At 42.0% G+C, this 20,165-nt stretch overlaps 1 protein-coding gene across 2 annotated transcripts in view; it reads left to right on the top strand.

The window, feature by feature from the left end:
• TBC1D1 (TBC1 domain family member 1) overlaps positions 1-20,165 on the top strand; it is a 238,601-nt gene that overhangs the window by 10,939 nt on the left and 207,497 nt on the right. For both annotated transcript variants that reach the window (XM_008017655.3, XM_008017657.3), the window contains exon 2: positions 35-544. In XM_008017655.3, the coding sequence (XP_008015846.3) occupies positions 128-544 (417 nt within the window). In that variant the 5' untranslated portion in view covers positions 35-127. The remainder of the gene's footprint in view (positions 1-34; positions 545-20,165) is intronic.

Raw genomic sequence — 20,165 nt, 5'->3', positions numbered from 1 at the left:
ATTAAATTCTAATGCCTCTGGTTTCCTCCCCCAGGTTTCTGCATATGAAGTGTGTAAAATAGATTGCTTGATCTAAAACAGAAAAACAGTGGTAACTGTTTTGCTGAGTTCCCAGACCCTTCCCAAGATGGAACCAATAACATTCACGGCAAGGAAACATCCGCTTCCTAACGAGGTCTCGGTGGACTTTGGCCTGCAGCTGGTGGGCTCCCTGCCTGTGCATTCCCTGACCACCATGCCCATGCTGCCCTGGGTTGTGGCCGAGGTGCGAAGACTCAGCAGGCAGTCCTCCAGAAAGGAACCTGTAACCAAGCAAGTCCGACTTTGCGTTTCTCCCTCTGGACTGAGATGTGAACCTGAGCCAGGGAGAAGTCAACAGTGGGATCCCCTGATCTGTTCCAGCATCTTTGAGTGCAAGCCTCAGCATGTTCACAAACTGATTCACAACAGTCATGACCCAAGTTACTTTGCTTGTCTGATTAAGGAAGACGCCGTCCATCGGCAGAGTATCTGCCATGTGTTCAAAGCCGACGATCAAACAAAAGTAAGTGAGATGGAGATCCAAAAGACTAAGGTGTGGCTGGCTGGTTTTTAATTGTATGGGGGTCAGAAAATTTATTTTAAGTATGCTGAAATGAATAAGGGATTAGTCCTGCAGTTATAAATTGATTACTTAGCTGAATTTTTTGTTTATGGTGCTAGTTTATAGTTTTGAAGCACATTTGAAAACAGATATGAGAAATTGTCAGTTTTTGAGTTCAAAAATTCAAGAGAAATCAGTCTAAAACTACTAATTAAGAGCAGAAGTGTTAAGATGTACATTATTCCAGACAAATGTTCTAAAGCCATGCTTCTCAAACTGAAATGTGCTCGTGAGTCACCTGGGGATCTTGTTAAAATGTGAATCTTGATTCAGTGGGTCTGGGTGGACCCCAAGACTACATCTGTAACAAGCTGCCAAGAGGTGCTCATGCTGCCTTTTGCAGGTCGCACTTTGAGTGGCAAAGTTCTAAATCTCCATATTTGCAATCCTATTACGAAAAATATAGTTATTTGCCCGGCGCAATGGCTCACGCCTGTAATCCCAGTACTTTGGGAGGCCGAGGTGGGCGGATCACGAGGTCAGTTGATCGAGACCATCCTGGCTAACACGGTGAAATCCCGTCTCTACTGAAAATACAAAAAATTAGCCGGGAGTGGTGGCGGGCGCCTGTAGTCCCAGCTACTGGGGAGGCTGAGGCAGGAGAATGGCGTAAACCCGGGAGGTGGAGCTTGCAGTGAGCCGAGATCGCTGCCCCTGCACTCCAGCCTGGGCGACAGAGCGAGATGCTGTCTCAAAAAAAAAAAAGAAAAGAAAAGAAAAGAAAAGGAAAATATAGTTATTCGTAAACTGTGTAAAAATGCTACTGGCCAGTTTCCCAAGGCATAATGTTCACTTACGCAAAGGTCGTTGATAAGAACGGTGGATATATATCTAAGTTTTGATGCTATTAGGTGTTCTTGGTGTTTTTCTCTTTCGAAAACCTCAGGTCAAATCTGATTAGCTTGTTATTAGCCCATGATGTGGTTGAAAAAAAATATGAGACATGGTAAAAGCTCTGCTCTTTTCTTGTTCATTTGTGCTTGCTTTGTTATTAGCATTCGTTGTAGTTCTGGGCAGGACTCATTTGAAGATGCTTGTCCATTTTATGAGAATTAGCTGAGATAAAATTGAAAATACAATGCAAATAGCCACTTTCTCAGTTGAGCTCAGGGCTCCACGGCTAACCCCATGGACTGTGGCGTCTCACCGTTATTTTGGGTGCCAAGCAAGGCAAGTCACATATGACTCAAGCTTTCTGCCACATGTACAGGGTGAGGATGCAAGTGTCAATTCACATGTCAACTGTCAGTGAAGCCTTGAAAAGTTCTCTTATTTTCAAGTTTAAAATCTGAATAGTTTCAAGTTTAAAATGCTGAAGTTTTCTCTCTGCACTCCATTATGTTATTTTATATACTCTCTAGGATATAAGAAACTTATTTAGAAATTAATGTTCTTGGTACCAAGTAGATGCCTTTTTGCTTGTTCTTTTGTTGGTTCTTCTAGTTATTCAGAATTGCTGTTGCACGTGCTGTTGGAGATGATATTAGCAGAGGTTTGTAGGCAGGCAGGAGCATTAGTGGGGAATAGGACCACGTGATCCATGTATAGAACATAACAGAAGGACTGAGAAGAGAGCCTAACACACATCCAAAGTGTAGAGAAGGCTTTGTGAAATAAAGACTAATATGGAGCTCAAAACCACCATTTCGCTCACAGAATCAAACTCTCATACTATAAATCATTTCGTGTTATTGTCCATGCATCCATCTCAAGTGGGCGTGACAGCATTAGGCTTGGTGATTCAGAGGGGCTAACTTCCTGTATTCTAATCCTACTTCTGCACCCATAAACTGGGTGGCCTCAGGCAATTGAGTCTGTTTTCTTATCTGTTAAATGGGAATAATTACAGTATTTATCCAACAGAGTTGCTGGAAAGACTAAATGAGGTAGCACTGGACCTGAAACTTAGTAAGCATTTATAGCCATAAAAACATTGTTATTCAAGAAAATTTTACTAGAGGCAGATTATATGCTAATTTCATTTCACGTCTTAGGTAAAAAGAAACAGATGAGTTTCTTCAGCTTTCAAAGATGAGATTCTGGTCATCTTTGAGGAACATTTTAAAAACGACATGTATAACTTAATGGCTCCTATTATTTGGACAAATTCCAGAATGAAAATGAGAGGACTGAACAGCCTGTACCGCAGTCCAGCTCTATATAGTATTTGGACTGAGTTTCCTTGGGGAGTTTTTGCATGGAATCATTGTTCAGCACTTTACACATTTGACTTTTTCCCAAAATCTTTTATAGCCATCTGAGAACAGGCTTCTGGCCAGTCATTCGGATGCCTGACAAGAGAAAGAGATTTATAACCAAATTCTGTAACTGGGACTTCCAATCTTTCCCCAAGTAGAGAATTGGACTTACTCTATATTCTAAAAAGCCATGGTTGAAATATGAATTAGTTCTTAAGTTATTTTTGGCTTGCATACCATTTTTGTAAACACAAATTGTCATTACTCTGTTCATTTTATAAAAGAATAATTTGTAGCATAGGTATGTACCTCAATCAGTGATTTTGTTGTTGGAAACAGTAAATCACACTGGCCATGATGCTAACAGCATGATAGATTTTCTGTTCTTGGAACACCACTGTCACTGTATCTCATAGCGAAGGATTATCTGCTGTAGGAGCATTCTCTTGACTAATTATAACATTTGCTAGGTGAAATAATTCTCCAGGTTAAGGCCTTTTCTAAAGAGATGAGGTCAGCACCAACTGCATTTGCCAGAGAAGACATATGCATTTACTGCCAGCGTCATAAACACAAAACTATAGTCTGCGAGGAAACCCTTTGATCAGCATCTAATTAATTCACTGGGTAATGTCTTGGGAGAAGAGGCACATGAAAGAATAATTGTATAAGCATGCCATGAGATTGTGTTTTCTATTGTATGTTCCATAGAATATGAGGAAACTTCAAAACATGTTGTGGAAAAATGGAATTAAAAAGTAAAAAACATATACACACATGAGCTTTATTTCTCAACATACACTTTATCAAGTTCAAGACACTTTTGTAAGCAATGTTAACAGCCATTGAGTCCATCTCTAAAGATCTGAGGGTCCTGGGAATTTAACCATGTTTATGCAGTCTTTTTTACATTATTAACTGAAGAAAAAATGGTGCTCTTTAAAGATTTTTTAAAATTAAGAAGCAAAAAGAAGTCAGAAGGAGTCAAATTAGGCCTGTAAGGTGGATGCCTCATGATTTCCCATGGAAACTCTTGCAGAATTGCTCCTGTTTGATGAGAGGAATGAGCAGGAACATTGTCATGGTGGAGAAGGACTCTGGTGAAGCCTTCCCAGGCCTTTTTCTGCTAAAGCTTTGGCTAACTTTCTCAGAACATTCTCTTGATAAACAGATGTTACCGTTCTTTGGCCCTCCAGAAAGTCAACAAACAAAATGTCTATTTTGTTTGCAACCATTTGCCCTTGACCAGTCCACTTTTGCTTTGACTGGACCACTTCTGCCCTTGGTAGCCATTGCTTGAATTTGGCTTGATCTTTAGGATTGTGCTAGTAAAATCATGTTTCATCACCTGTTACAGTTCTTTGAGGAAATGCTTCAGGATCTTGATCCCACCAGTTAAAAATTTCCCTTGAAAGCTCTGCTCTCACTGGCAGCTGATCTGGGAGCAATGGTTTTGGCACCATCTAGTAAAAAGTTTGCTCAGTGTTAATTTTTCAGCCAGGACTGTGTAAGCTGAACCAGCAGAGATGTCTGTGATATTGGCTATTGGTTTGTTTTATTAATTGTTGGTCGTATTCAGTGAGGGCATGAACAAGATGAATATTTTCCTCAAAAAATTATCTGGATGGTCTGCTGCTGCAGGCTGCCTCTTCAATGTTGTCTCATCTTTTCTTCTTCTTTTTTTTTCTTTTCTTTTTTCTTGAGACTCAGTCTTGTTCTGTTGCCCAGGCTGGAGTGCAGTGGTGCGATCTCGACTCACTGCAACCTCTGCCTCCTGGGCTCAAGCGATTCTCCTGCCTCAACCTCCCAAGTAGCTGGGATTACAGGTACACACTATCATGCCCAGCTAATTTTTGTACTTTTAGCAGAGATAGGGTTTCACCATGTTGGCCAGGCTGGTCTCAAACTCCTAACCTCAAGTAATCTGCCTGCCTTGACCTCCCGAAGTGCTGGGATTATAGGCATGAACCACCGCGCCTGGCCTCGTCCTTTCTTAAAATGAGTTATCCTTTTGTAAACTGCTGATTTCTTTGGGCATTGTGCCTATAAACTTTTTGTAAAACATCAGTGATTTTGCCATTCTTCCACCCAAACTTCACCATAAGTTTGATGTTTCTTCTTCTTCTTTTTTTTTTTTTTTTTGAGATGGAGTCTCGCTCTGTCGCCCAGGCTGGAGTGCAGTGGCGCGATCCTGGCTCACTGAAAGCTCCGCCTCCTGGGTTCACACCATTCTCCTGCCTCAGCCTCCCAAGTAGCTGGGACTACAGGCGCCCGCCACCGCGCCCGGCTCATTTTTTGTATTTTTAGTAGAGACGGGGTTTCACCGTGGTCTCAATCTCCTGACCTTGTGATCCGCCCACCTCGGCCTCCCAAAGTGCTGGGATTACAGGCGTGAGCCACCGCGCCCGGCCAAGTTTGATGTTTCTTCTTGCTTCAATTTTAGCAGGATTCATGTTTCTCTGATAGGGGGTCTTTTCAAACTGATGTCTTATCCTTCTTAGAGCCTCAGCCTAGATCCTGTTCAGACATGCTACAACAAGTTAGTACAAGTTTATTTGTTGCAAAAAAAAAAAAAAAAAAAATAAGGAAATCCATGCATAGTTTTAAAATAATATGCATGTTTCCTGAACTTTTTGAAGACGCCTTGTATACTTAAGCTGTTCCACGTGGAAAAGCTTCCATGATCAAATGCAGTAAGGCAGCATCTCAAACATTTTGTTCGAAGGATTTCTTCTCACTCTTCAAAGTTGTTAAGGATCCGAAAGACCATCAGTTTATTTGGGTTGTATCTACTAATACATACTCTGTTAGAAATTAAAACTCAGATATTGTAAAGATATTAATTTGTTAAAAAATGAAAGTAATAAACATCTACATGTTAACATAGACATTTTGTGAATAACTGTGTCTTCCAAAAAATATTTAGTAATAAGTGTTTTACAGTTTTTTCCAATCTCCTTAATGCCTGTATTCATAGAAGATAACTGGATACTCATAGCTGACTCTCTATTCGTTCTGTTGTGACGGATCGTTTTAATTGAGTATATGAAGAAAATTTGGCCTCACGCTGCTACATAGTAGGAAAATGGAGAACTATATCCACAGTCTTTTTAGAAAATTGTGGCTCTTTTTCTTTAATGCTACAACTCGACAAGTGGTAGTTTTTTAAAGGTTAGCTGTAATTGAAATCTGAAACCGTATCAAAGTATTTTTTGCACTTTGTTATATTAAAATCCATTGATCTGTCTAGCTTTTTTTTTTTTTTTTGGACGGAGTTTTCTTTGTTGCCCAGGCTGGAGTGCAATGGCAAAATCTTGGCTCACTGCAACCTCCGCCTCCCCGGTTCAAGCGATTCTCCTGCCTCAGCCTCTCGAGTAGCTGGGATTACAGGCGTGCACCACATACCTGGCTGTTTTATATTTTTAGTAGAGACGGGGTTTCACCATGTTGGTCAGGCTGGTCTCAAACTCCTGACCTCAGGTAATCCACCCTCCTCAGCCTCCCAAAGTGCTGGGATTATAGGCATGAGCCTCTGCGCCTGGCTTGTCTAGCACTTTAATAAATATTTTCAGCAGCTATGATTCTGTACCATCATGCATCGACAATTTGGAAAATATTGGTTCACTGAGTTATGCATACTGCACTCCGAGAACTGCTCTCCTAGGGAAACACTGTATTTTCTATTTTCCTCTTGAGTTGTACGTTAGTACATTAAAAACTCTGAAAATTCCTATAGCAAGATAGGCTGTTTAACCTTGTTTACACTAACTTTCCCCAAACGTATGAGACCATAGGTTATATTTTCTCCTAACACCCATGAACATCCCTCAGAATGTGTGAACACAGTGGCATAAGTTCCTGGGTTAAAATGTAGTGTGGCCTTTGAGTCCATAGTAAGTAAACGAACGTATCCACTCTGGAAACTGATGGTTGCATGAGTGACCCTGGCTAGATCTTCACCTCATCACATCCCAAAGAAATCAGGAGTCTGCCCAGATTCAGACCTAGCAACATTCTCAAGTCTAAGAAAATCATCTCGGGATTCTTCTTCTCTCCAGTTCTTCAGCCTTGCCTCTTCTAAAAAATCTCTACTCAGAAGGAAATCTGATCTGCCCCTCATACTGATTGTCACTTTAGATCATTTATAAGAGTAATTGCATTTTCATCCTTTTCTTTATCCATGGAGGAAAAAGCTCTGCTTCCTTTAGAGGGACTTTCCAGCACTGAGGAGCAGGTAGCAGAAGTGTTGGGCTGGGGCTTCTGACATTACATGGTGCTGTTTTACATCAGTCAAAGGAAAGAGGGGATTTTGAGTGGGAAATGGCGGGGGTTTTCGAGATGGTAATAGGTGGAGAAGTGCAGGCTGGTGTGTAGTCGAGGGCAATGGGCAGAGTGTGTGCCAGACCCAGGTCAAGTCAGAGACAGTGTACATGGAAGTATTTTTGGTGTAAGCGCCTTTTTTTTTTTTTTTTTTGAGTCTCTCTCTGTCGCCCAGGCTGGAATGCAGTGGTGCAATCTCAAATCAGCTCACTGCAACCTCCGCCTACCGGGTTCAAGAGATTCTCCAGTTTCAGCTTCCTAAGTAGCTGGGATTACAGGCGCCCGCCACCACTCCGGGCTAATTTTTGTATTTTTAGTACAGATGGGGTTTCACTATGTTGGCCAGGCTGGTCTCGAACTCCTGCTCTCAAGTGATCCGCCCCCTTCAGCCTTCCAAAATGTTGGGATTACAGACGTGACACTCTTGTGCCTGACCACGCCAAATGTTTTTTAACCGGCATTTCTTATCGCACTGGAAATATGTCACGGCTCTTCAAGCACTGTTCCCGACTCTAATAAGATTCTGATCCTCTGGATTTGGTGTCCACTCGGAATATGGCGTGGGTGTTTAACAACTGTGATGGGACAGATGTCATTAATGTGAAAATGCTCGCAGGCTTCCCCTTTTCCATTCTGCTAAAAGAATCTGGTAATTACTAACCTGGTTCCTCCCTCTCCCAAAGGGGAAGTCTTATTTCTCACTGGGAGAGAGGCTAAGTTTGAGGGGGAACAGTGCGATACAGGAGCCTGGGGCCTGGGTGGAGCGGGGGAGAGTGAAACAGAGCAGCTGCGTGGGAAACCGACATGTAGAAGTCGACTTTGTTAAACATCGCTGGAGAAGATGTATTTGGATTCCCTTTAATGTCCTTTGACAAAACGGGTTTTCTTTTCTATGATTCTTGGCAACAAAACTGCATTTCTTGAAGGTGACACATATCTGAGACTGAACCGTGTGGGCTCCCATACCACTAATTTTAAGACTACTTGACTCCTTGCAAATTTGATTTTAAACCAATAAATGTTTCCTTTTGAAATTTCCTGTAAGGAACAAGTGTATTCTTGCATGAGACCCTGTAAGCACATCGCCTTTCCGAGTAACGGCATGGGACCTAGTGCCACCTCACCCAGCCTCTCTGGACTGCATACTACCTCGCATATTAAACAAGACGGCAGTCTGAAGCTGTTTTCCTGTCATTAGGAGGAGTCCATCCCCCATATCAAAAGCCATTGTTGCCTTGGCTAAGTTTTATTACTTAAATGTAAAAAAATTTTGAAGCTTTATTTTTGGGTGTCACTTTGTATCAGTTTGTATTTTACCCATTACTAATTTGTGTTTTTTTGTTTTTGTTTTTGTTTTTGTTTTTGAGACAGAGTCTCGCTCTGTCGCCCAGGCTGGAGTGCAGTGGCCGGATCTCAGCTCACTGCAAGCTCCGCCTCCCGGGTTCACGCCATTCTCCTGCCTCAGCCTCCCGAGTAGCTGGGACTACAGTCGCCCGCCACCTCGCCCGGCTAGTTTTTTGTATTTTTTAGTAGAGACGGGGTTTCACCGTGTTAGCCAGGATGGTCTTGATCTCCTGACCTCGTGATCCGCCCGTCTCGGCCTCCCACAGTGCTGGGATTACAGGCTTGAGCCACCGCACCCGGCCACTAATTTGTTTTAATAATTCACCATCTGCTTGGAATTTTAAGTTAGCCACTTAATATATGCACCATTATTTCAGGATTTTCAATAGAGCCTGGCTTCAATTGCATCTCTTTCTTGGCCGTTATATTTGCCGGCTCCTTACTTTCTTTCTTTGCTAGAGTGAAGATGGAAGATTACAGCACTGAGCTAGAGCATTTTGTTTCTGAGGGTGATTATGCTGAAGAACATAATATTATTTTTCAAATATTCTCACCTCTTCCCCCTTCTACATTTGGTCGCAATTTCTAAATTTCAAACATTTGTCTCTTTTGCTACACAGGTAATCATTCAGAGGCGGTCTTGTTAGGTATGTTTTGGAGGACTTCTTACCTATATTAAATTTGCACTGGGCGCCTTTAATCCCATCCTGATTTATTATGTAAAGTTTCATTTAGGGTGCCATGTGGCAGCTATGACTCAGTGCAGGGTTGCCCGGAACAGTGTATCCATGTCAGCTAATCAGCACTTGACCGTCTGTCACACTAGACAGAAGTCGGTTGCTGGGTGCAAGGGCTGGCCGGAATTCCTTTTCATCTATAAAAAGAATGTCCAGGACTGCATGAACTCCGAAGTATTTGTTGGAAGGTTTGGATTCTTAACACCGGATTGATTACCTAATTTATTTTTGACTTGGAAAAATGAGTCTGTGGGCTCCAGAAGCATCCACCTTGTGATAGATGCTTAGATACTTTTTAAAAGTCTTTTTATTGTTTTACACACATGCCTTTATATAACTTTGCATTTTTTACCAAAGGCTTTGAGTTTGATAATTATTTTTTAAAATAAATCCATCCCTAAGAATAGATTTTACAAGTGTCTTGCTCCTAAAGTTGACTTGCATCTTAGGGAGATTTATTTATAGCTTAGACCTTTACTGTCCTGTACAGTAATCAGTAGTCACTTGCAGCTACTGAGCACTTGAAATGTGACCCATCTGAAATGAGATGTGCTGTAAGTATAAAAACACAGTGGATTTTAAAGACTTCATTTGAAAAAATATGTAAAAATCTCAGTCGTTTTTTATAACGATTACATGTTGAAGTACTATTTTGGGTATATTGGATTAAATTAGATGACTCACATTAATTTTACTTATTTCATTTTTACCTTTTAAAAATATGCCTACTAACAGAAAGATAAACTTTGTGTGTTCTCACTTATTTATGGGAGCTAAAAATTAAAACAATTGAACTCACGGAGATAGGGAGTAGAAAGATGGTTACCAGAGACTGGGAAGGGGAGTGGGGGTTGGGGAGTGAGGGGAGATGGTTAATGGTACAAAAAAATAGTTAGAAGAATAAATAAGGTTTAGTATTTGATACAACGGGGTGACTGTAGTCAATAATAATTATTTGTACATTTCAAAACAAAAGAGTGTGATTGGGTTGTTTGTAACACAAAAGATAAATGCTTGAGGTGATGGATACCCCATTTATCCTGATGTCATTGTTCCACATTGTATGCCTGTATCAAAATATCTCATGTACCACATAAATATATGTACCTACTATGCACCCATAACATTGAAAAATTAAAAAATTTTTAAATATAATTTTTAAAAATAAAATGTGCCTACTAGATAATTTTAAACTGTGTATGCAGCTTGCATTCTCTCTCTTCCAGTTGGTCATGGACTAGACTAGCTTCCTAGAAAGTATTTCTGGAAGTAGTAGGAATATTCATCACAGAATGACCCTCGGTTCTCCCCCCTACTTTTTTTTTTTTTTTTTTTGCTGCCTTTCATTTGTTAATGATAGAATTTTGCTCAGAGTTCTTCCATAAAGGTCACATTTTAAACTACAGCCTGTTTTTAAGTCTAGAAATATATTGCAGTGGATCAGAGCCATGTGGGTCACCATTTTAGGATATACTGAAGTAGCTAAATCTCTTGTTTCTCGCTTTTCTCTCTTCTGAATACCTTTCCTCCCTTTGGAGGCTCAGGCATCCACCCTACTCAGTGTGGCCTGTCAGCCTCAACCCACAACCACAGAAGGCGCAGTGCAGGGCTGGCCTGGCACTGGGAGAACTTTAGAAGACACTGGATTGGGGTTGAGATTTGGGGGAGAAGCCTGATGCAGGACCCCAAGGAAAGAGGTGGACTTGAGTGTGGTGGCTGATGTGCATCTGAAGACTGATTTGGTGGCTGCCCATCCTGCAGGGAACCTTTCCTGGCCGCTTTCATTCTGACCATGTATTGGAAGTTGTCATTTCTTAAGATCAGGTAATGTAGGTATTTGAAATTTTGCAGGTTTGGCATTCATTCATTTGTTGGAATACTACCCATGTGTTGGTCATGTGCTTTGCTGTGGGCTGGGGTACAAAGCCAAACAACGCATGATTGTGCCCTCAAGAACTATCATGGTGTTTTATATGCCAAATATAAATTCAGAATGCCATATTTTCAGGAGTTAGCAAACATCTGTAAGTCAGGAAGAAAAAATTGGGGAAAATGGGAGGAGGACTAGTGTAATAAATGCCTGAAGTTGTTTGAAAAGCTTCATGTACAAAAAGCAAGAGACAAACTATGAATTGCTCCAGAGGGCAGAACTAGGAACAGTAGAAATTTGTGGAGAGATTTTTGGCTCTTCATAAGAATAATAGCCAGCTAATAATTAAATAGGTTACACTGAACAGTGGACATGGACGGATCTTGTCTCAGGACCTTCGCAAGTCATTCTCTATTTCCACACTTCGCAGTATAAGGAGCATCCTGCCTGACAATGCTCCCCTCTCTGTTTCAGACAACTAAAGTCGCTCCTAAATTCATTTTATGTTGAAGGGAAGTTGTTCCCTGTAATATCTAGCTGTTCATCATAGATGTATCTTCTGAAAGGACTCAGAGTAAATGTAATGTATTTTCCATGGGACGTTCGAGTGGGTTTTAAAGGCCTACTGGCAGTTTCCCAGGCCAATGGATTGGGTGAGGATTGAATGTATGCTGTAAGTAGAAAATATAGCATGTGCCATGCCATAGCAGGATGGGGAATGATGAGATGCCCACTGTAGCTGGACCTGCTGGGTTAGAGTTTTACAAGTTGTATGGTCAGAGCTGAGATAGGAAGGAGGGGCTAAGGCTGGATTTTACAGGGCTTTGTATGCCTTGCTAAAGGAGTTGGACAGTCCCCTGAGAAAGAAAGTTGCTGCTGTGGTCTGAATGTGTCTTCTCCAATATTTATGTGTTGAAACTTAACGACCAAAGTTATAGTATTAAGAGGTAGGGTCTTTAATAGATGATTAGGTCATGTGGGCTCCTCCCTTGTGAATGCTATTACGACCCTATAAAAGAGGCTTCATGAAACATATTAAGCCCCCCTTCCTTCTCCTACTATGTGAGGATGCAGCAACAAGGCTCCGTCTTGGGAGGAGACACTCGACTCTACCAGACATCAATCCTACCTGAGCCTTGATATTAGACTTCCCAGCTTCCAGAACTGTGAGAAATAAATTTCTGTTCTTTGTAAATTACCCAGTCTCGGGTATTTTGTTATAGCAGCATAAACAGACTAAGACAGTTGCTATTAGAGGCACTGGTCAGGGAAGTGAAATGGTTGAATTTATTTGGAGAATTTGGAGTGAAGGATAGAATAGAGGGATGAGAGACAGACGAGGGAAACCAGTTAGGAGGCTAGCGCAGTTGTCAATATGAAAACTCAAGAAGCATCTTACCCATAGCATAATTAGGAAGTAGCTTGTTCTTGCTGAGTCCATGCTGATGTCTTCTGATTCCTTTCCCCTCAAAACCCAAAGCAGTTTTAATAGTCTGTTGGTCTCCAGTGGAAGAGAAAGTCAGACAGATCCTAATTCTCTGTCCTATTGATGCTTACGTGCTTGGTTCCTAAGGAATGACATGAAAAATAGCATAGAAGTGAAATTCCTAATCTGATTCTGCTCAGCCTTCTAAAAAATATATTCAGGGCCAGGCACAGTGGCTCATGCCTGTAATCCCGGCACTTTGGGAGGCTGAGGCAGGTGGATCACCTGAGGTCAGGAGTTCAAGACCAGCCTGACCAACATGGAGAAACCCCATCTCTACTAAAAATACAAAAATTAGCCAGGTGTGGTGGTGCATGACTGTAATCCGAGCTACTCGGGAGGCTGAGGCAGGAGAATCGCTTGAACCTGGGAGGCAGAGGTTGTAGTGAGCTGAGATCACACCACTGCACTCCAGCCTAGGCAACAAGAGTGAAACTCCATCTCAAAAAAAAAAAAAAAAATATATATATATATATACACACACACACACACACACACACACACACACACACATATATATTGGGATATCTCCCATATCACCCTCCACTGACCCCACATCCCATTCCAGCTCCGTTCAGTTACTGGCCCAATTTGTTTTTTTTGTTTTTTCCTTCAAGAGTTATAGTGGCTACCTTCACCTGCACTCCCTTGCCTTTTCTTTGGTTTACCAGCTGGACTTCTGACCTCATCATTTCACTAAAATTGCTCTTATCATGTCACCAGCCACCTAGAGCTTGTGAGATATGGTAGTCCCTTCTTTGTACCTTTCTTACTCAATTTCTCAGTAGCTTTTGTCATAGTGTGGCAAGAGAATGTTTCTTCTATCTTGAAACACTCTCTTTTGGCTTTTGGAGAACGACACCTGCCTGTTTTTCCTTTCTAGTAGGAAATAACTTTCTAGTAGTTTCTACCCAGTCTCCTTTGCTTCTTCCTCTTCTACTCAATTCTGATTTTTATGCCCCCTGAAAACTTGGCCTCCTACATTTCTCTTCTGGACACCTTTTCAGATGAACTCATCCAGTCTTACAGTGTTAACTACCACCTAATTAATGGTAACAACTCTCGATTGTGGTTTTTTTGTTTTGTTTTGTTTTGTTTTTGAGACAGAGTTTCACTCTTGTTGCCCAAGCTGGAATGCAATGGCACGACCTCGGCTCACCGCAACCTCCACCTCCCAGGTTCAAACAATTCTCCTGCCTCAGCCTTCCGAGTAGCTGGGATTACAAGCATGTGGCACTACACCCAGCTAATTTTGTATTTTTAGTAGCGATGGGGTTTCTCCACATTTGTCAGGCTGGTCTTGAACTCCCAATCCTAGGTGATCCACCTGCCTCGACCTCCCAACCTGCTGGGATTACAGGCGTGAGCCACCAGGCCCAGTCGGTAACTCTCAATTGTTAATCTATTACTTCAAACTCTTCAGTGAGCTCCACAGTTGTCTATCCAACTGCCATTGTGACTTTTCTAGTGTGCTGTTAACTACACATCTCAAACTCAACATGGCTAAAGTAGAATCCTTGATTCCACTCCCCGCAATCTGTTTCTGTCCCAGTCTTCTGTAGCTCTAAGTGGTAATGACTGTTGCTACAGCCAAAACCTAGTAGTCGTCTTCGATTTCTCTTTTCCCATTATCGCTCTTCCAAATTATTCAACCCATTGCGAATATACCACTTCGTTTGCTCCATTACTGAGCCCAAGCCCAAGGCACCATTATATCCCATCTGGACTACTGCAGTGCCTCGTAACTCTTCCCTCTTTCTGTTCCTGCTTTTTCTTTCCAGCGGACATCCAAAGACATCTTTTAAAACCCTGTCAAATCATGCCATTCCCCTGCTCAAAACCTCTCTAGTGGTTTCCCCAGTACTTAGACTAAAGTCCTGTATCTTTGCTGGGGCCTATCATGTAGACTTCATCTCCCACACTCTTTTCATTGCTCTCTGGACTCCAGCCACCCTGTTTATATTCCTCAAACATGACAACTTCATTCTTCACGTGGGATCTTTGCATCTGCTGTTACCTCTGCCTGGAAGCTTGGCTGCTTCCTTAGGTCACTATGGACTCAGCTCAAACCTCACCCTCTGGTCACCCACTCAAAAGTAGCCCCACACTAAGCAATATCATTTCATCCAGTTTTAATGTCTTCGTATTACTCATCATTATCTGAAAGTATCTTGTTCAGATATTATCATGATCCAAATTATCTTGTTCAGAATCATATGCTTCCATGTTAACCACCTACTTAGCTGCCCAAGCTCTAAGAGAGCAAAGCTCTTGCCTGTCTTCTTCACTGCTAGTCTCTGGCTCCTGGAACAGTGCCTGGCACATAGTAGATACTTCATGAACGAATGAATGATTGAATGAATGTTACCTTTTTGTATTCATTCTTGCAGATGTACTCTTCCTTTCTATTTTTTTTTTTAACCTGATATCATCTAGAAGCTCCCGTATTAGTCAGCATTCTCCAGGGAAACAGAACCAATAGGATACACATCATAAAGTACTGGCTTACATGATTATGGAGGCTGAGAAGTCTCATGATCTGCCATTTGCAAGCTGGAGACTCAGGTAAGCCAGTGGTACAGTTCAAAGGCCTGAGAGCTGGAGCGCTGAAGGCATAGATTCCAGTTCAGTCTGAATGCCTGAGAGCCGGGAAAACCAGGTGAAGGGGAAGATCGGTGTCCCAGCTCAAGCAGTCAGGTAGAGAGCAAATTTAACCTTGCTCTATCTTTTTCTTCTATTCTGGCCCTCAAGGTATTGAAATATACCCATTAACATTGGGGAGGGCTGTTGCTTTACTCAGCCTGCCAATGCTAATCTCTTCTGGAAACATCTTCACCGACACACCTCAGAAATAATGTTTAACCAGATATCTGGACATCCCATGGCTTAGTCAAGTTGACATATAAAATTAAGCATCGTGTCCCCTGTGCACCCATATTAATTTATTTCCTCCTTTTTCCTTTCCTCCTTCATCAGGACAGACTCCTGTTGTTCAGCCAGCATTTTGTTCTTAGAAGCCACCCCTCTCTCCCCATCCCTCCTGAGCTTCTTTCTCTTACAGTTTGTTCATGGGGTAATGGTCATCATCTCTCAGCTCTTTGAAATCTGTACCCTTCTCTTCTTTGGTTTTTATGAACACAAACTTTCTTGGCATGTATTGGTGACAGTTGTGGAAGAGATGTCGTGAAGGCTGAGCAGCCTTTACTGTTGAGAAACCCCTTGTGTGTAGATTACATCCTTTTAGATGCAACTGGAGCCCACTTTCTTTGCATCCATCTTTTTATTCTGAAATGCTTTTTCTGATTATACAAGGGTTTATGTTAAATGTAAGAAATAAATTCATACAAAAGAATTAGAAGTAAAAGTTTCCCCTGACTCCCATCTCCTAGAGGGAAACCAACAGTAAGAGACTGGTGTATATCTTTATACATTTTACTGTCTTATTTATAGAAACAAATGTTTCTGTATGAAATCATTTTATATATCCTTTTCTACCATTTCTTTTTTAACTCAGCTGTCTCTCTCGTTCTCTCTCTGTATGTATGTGTGTGTGTGTGTGTGTGTGTGTATATTTTAAAATTAGATTAGAGGCGCATGCTACCACGCCCAGTTAATTTTTGTATTTTTGGTAGACACAGGATTTCACCATGTTGACCAGGCTGGTCTTGAACTTCTGACCTCAAGTGATTCGCCTGCCTCGGCCTCCCAAAGTGCTGGGATTACAGGCGTGAAGCACCACGCCTGGTCTGCTGCTATGTTTTGTATGTTGCTGCAGAGTGTCTGAGTATCTCACTCCCTCCTCTATGGCCTCCCTTTGCTCATTTCCCCAAATGCCTATTACTGTTTACCACATATAAGAAGTTGTGTGGGCCAGGCACGGTGGCTCACGCCTGTAATCCCAGCTCTTTGGGAGGCCAAGGCAGGTGGATCACATGAGGTCAGGAGTTTAAGACCAGCCTGGCCAACATGGTGAAACCTCGTCTCTACTAAAAAATCTAAAAATTAGCTGGGCGTGGTGGTGGACACCTGTAATCCCAGCTACTCAGGAGGCTGAGGCACGAGAATTGCTTGAACCCAGGAAGTAGAGGTTGCAGTGAGCCAAGATCGTGTCATTGCACTCCAGCCTAGGCAACAGAGCTAGACTCCGTCTCAAAATAAATAAACAAATAAAAGGAGTTGTGTGAGCACTATTTGTGAACATCAAAGAAAGGCTCTGTGTGGTGTGTCTGTCCACGGTAGGTGGGGAAGGAGGAGCCATGCAAGGCCACACAGGGAAGAGAGCCAGGATTCACTGGGGCAGGGAACTGGACAAACTATGGACTCCCAAGAACCCCTAGAGAGTTTGGGATGGATGTTGGGCTTCTCTTTCCCTGTGAGAAGGGATTTTGATCCAATATTTAAAATCTTTCGAATGACGGAATAACCTTTGCTGCTCTCTGGACTATATACGTTTGTACTATAATTTAGCTAGTTTCTGTTCATGATCATTTAGATTTTTCCAATTTTCCCTCTTTATTATACTTTTCTCAACAATAAAAATATTGCATCTGCTTCCAAACAGATATAGTCAGTTTATATACATTAATAGATTCAGGGCTCCCCACGTCAAAAAAAGAAAAAATAGATGAAGATATTTTGAAGGTGGTACCCTGAGGAGCCGGCGTGATTTAGAGTCCATAGTTGCCCTGTGCTACTTCTGTGATGCTAAATTTCAAAGCAGAGATTACATTTTAATTATAACAGCATGCTTTAGAGGGATTCACAGCTTAAAAAAACAACTGGAGGCAAACTGTACATGCAAGCGAATACATGTCTTATCCATGTGATTTCCATTCTCAAAGCTTGATTTATAACACTTGGATTCTTAAAATCTGTTCTTGCCTTTTTCTTTCCACCATATTATGTGTTATCTCAGACTGCACATGATAAATGAGGTGACTACCCCTGATTTTTACAATGACAAAAAGAAAAAAATGCATTGTTTCATATCAGAAAGTTGTACATAGCCTTTATGCTTTATGAAGAAAATAAAATTACGCTAAATATGATTTTAGATTTTTCTTTTTTGGCCTTTATGTATGTTTTAAACAGTGAACAAACAAATGTGATCATGGTGTGTTTTGGCATTTTCTTTTCTTTTCTTTTCTTTTTTGAGATGAAGTCTTGCTCTGTCTCCCAGGCTGGGGTGCAGTGGCGCAATCTCAGCTTACTGCAACCTCTGCCTCCCAGGTTCAAGCGATTCTCCTGTCTCAGCCTCCTGAGTAGCTGGGATTATAGACGTGCACCACCATGCCTGGCTAATTTTTCTATTTTTAGTGGAGACGGGGTTTCACCCTGTTTGCCAGGCTGGTCTCAAACTCCTGACCCCAGGTGACCCGCCTGTCTCGGCTTCCCAAAGTGCTGGAATTACAGACATAAGCCACCACGCCTGGCTAAGGTTATACATTTTAATTTGATCAGACAGTTTCTATGCCGTTAACTACTGGGAAAAGCACAACTGCTCCTATTTAAGACTCATATGTGATCACTGGTTAAAAAAAAGAGAAATACATATTTCTCAAAATAAGTAATGTAAATGCAGAATCTGCTGTATCATCTGTTTCATAGTTTAGATATATGAGCTTCCTCCTCTTTTGACACTATCAGTGCTAAGTGATCACATTAAATAATCCGTGCTGATAGTTAAAAGTAAAATGATTTTCATCACAGGCAGAATGTTCTTATTTAGCTTCTCCACAGCTGGCAAGAATTGGTTGAGTTCAGTAAACATTAACTAGCTGTGTGCCAGGCAGTGTGCGAGGCTTAGTGGGTACAAAAACCTAACAAAAAGGCCATGTCCTTGAGGCACTTAGAGTCCGGTGGGCCATGGGGTTGGGGAGGGGTGGTTTGAAGGACAGTCATAGACAGGCGCTTCAATGTAATCTGGTAAGAGGTAGTGAGGTAGAGTTCTGGGCAGGTCACTAGGTGAGCTCTCCTCCACCTGGGGTTCTGCAACACCACCTTGGAGTCAAATCTTTAAGGAGAAATAAGAACCAGGTAATAGGAGAAAACACGGAGCCGGTGTGAGCTGGGGAGTGCAGAAAAGAGGAGGGAGAATGAATGAGTAGGTGTCTGTCCTTTGTGACTGCCTGAGATGGGAAATAGGAAGTAAAAGGACTTGGAGGGGAGGGGTCGATGACTTCCACCGCAGATTTCTGGGGTATTGGAGCCCTTTGAGGGATGTCCAATGGGCTGAAGTTCAGTGGAGTGGGCAGGGCTGGAGCCATGCAGGTGGAGCAATCACATGGGAGTCAAAACGATGAAAGAGGTTAACATTCCTGGAGCAAGGAACACTGGGGAATGTGAGTGTTTTAAGAAGTGGGTAAGGGAAGGGAGTCCAAAAAGGAACATGAAGGTAGGAGGGGACCTATGGGATCACAGTGTTCCAAGACAGCAGGGAGTTTTAAGAATGGAGACAAAGGACAACAGTGTCAAGAGCAGTAATGAACTTTGCAAAGGTAATGGCTGATGGACATCGCACAGATCTGGCAGTGTGAGTGGTCACTGATGACCTTTGGCAGTGGAGTAATAGGGCATAGATGCCAGATTGCAGAGAGGAGTGGATGGTGTCAACGACATGGAGAGGCCATCTGTGACTTCCAACCCAACCCAGGAAAACAACAAAAAAACCCCATAAATATTTATGTTTTATGTGTATTTACATAATACATATATATACAAAATACATATATATATATATTTGTTTTTGTTTTTTGAGACGGGGTCTCACTCTGTCGTCAGACTGGAGTGCAGTGGTGCGATCTCGGCTCACTGCAGCCTCCGCCTCCTGGGTTCAAGCAATTCTCCTGCCTCGGCCTCCCAAGTAGCTAGGATTACAGGCATGTGCCACCATGCCCAACTAATTTTTTTTCTTTTTTTTTAGTTGAGATGGGGTTTCACCATGTTGACCAGAATGGTCTCAATCTCTTGACCTCATGATCCTCCTGCCTCAGCCTCCCAAAGTGCTTGAATTACAGGCATGAGCCACTGTGCCCGGCCCATATATATAATTTTTATTTTGTCTGTCCTGTTTTTTTGTGGCTAGAGTGCCATGAGTTACAAGTGGCACAATCATAACTCACTATAGCCTTGAACTTCCAGGCTCAGGTGATCTTTCCAGGCTCAGGTGATCTTCCCGCCTCAGCCTCCCAAGCAGTGAAGAGTACAGGTGTGCACCACCACACCCAGCTAATTAAAAAAAAAAACTGTAGAGACAGCTTCTTGCTGTGTTGCCTAGGCTGCATATGAACTCCTGGCCTCAAGCTATCCTTCCACCTTGGCCTCCTTAAGTGCTGGGATTACAGGTGTGAGCCACCACACCCAGCCCCTTTTCCTGTTTTTATCTCTACCCTTAAATAGGGATACCCTTCCACTTTTTGTTTTCCTCCTTTTTACCTCCCCTGTCTGTTGACATTAAAAATAATAACCACAACTAATTTGGATGGTTCTTTGTAATTTAGAAAATACTTTCACATATATCACTTTATTTAATATGCTCACCCATCTTTTGTTTTTGTAACATAACTAA

The sequence above is a fragment of the Chlorocebus sabaeus genome, chromosome 27 (genome assembly GCF_047675955.1).
Source record: "Chlorocebus sabaeus isolate Y175 chromosome 27, mChlSab1.0.hap1, whole genome shotgun sequence".
In the NCBI taxonomy this organism is placed as follows: domain Eukaryota; kingdom Metazoa; phylum Chordata; class Mammalia; order Primates; family Cercopithecidae; genus Chlorocebus; species Chlorocebus sabaeus.
The sequence above is the reverse complement of the archived record's forward strand: the minus strand, read 5'-3'. Positions and strand labels throughout refer to the sequence as shown.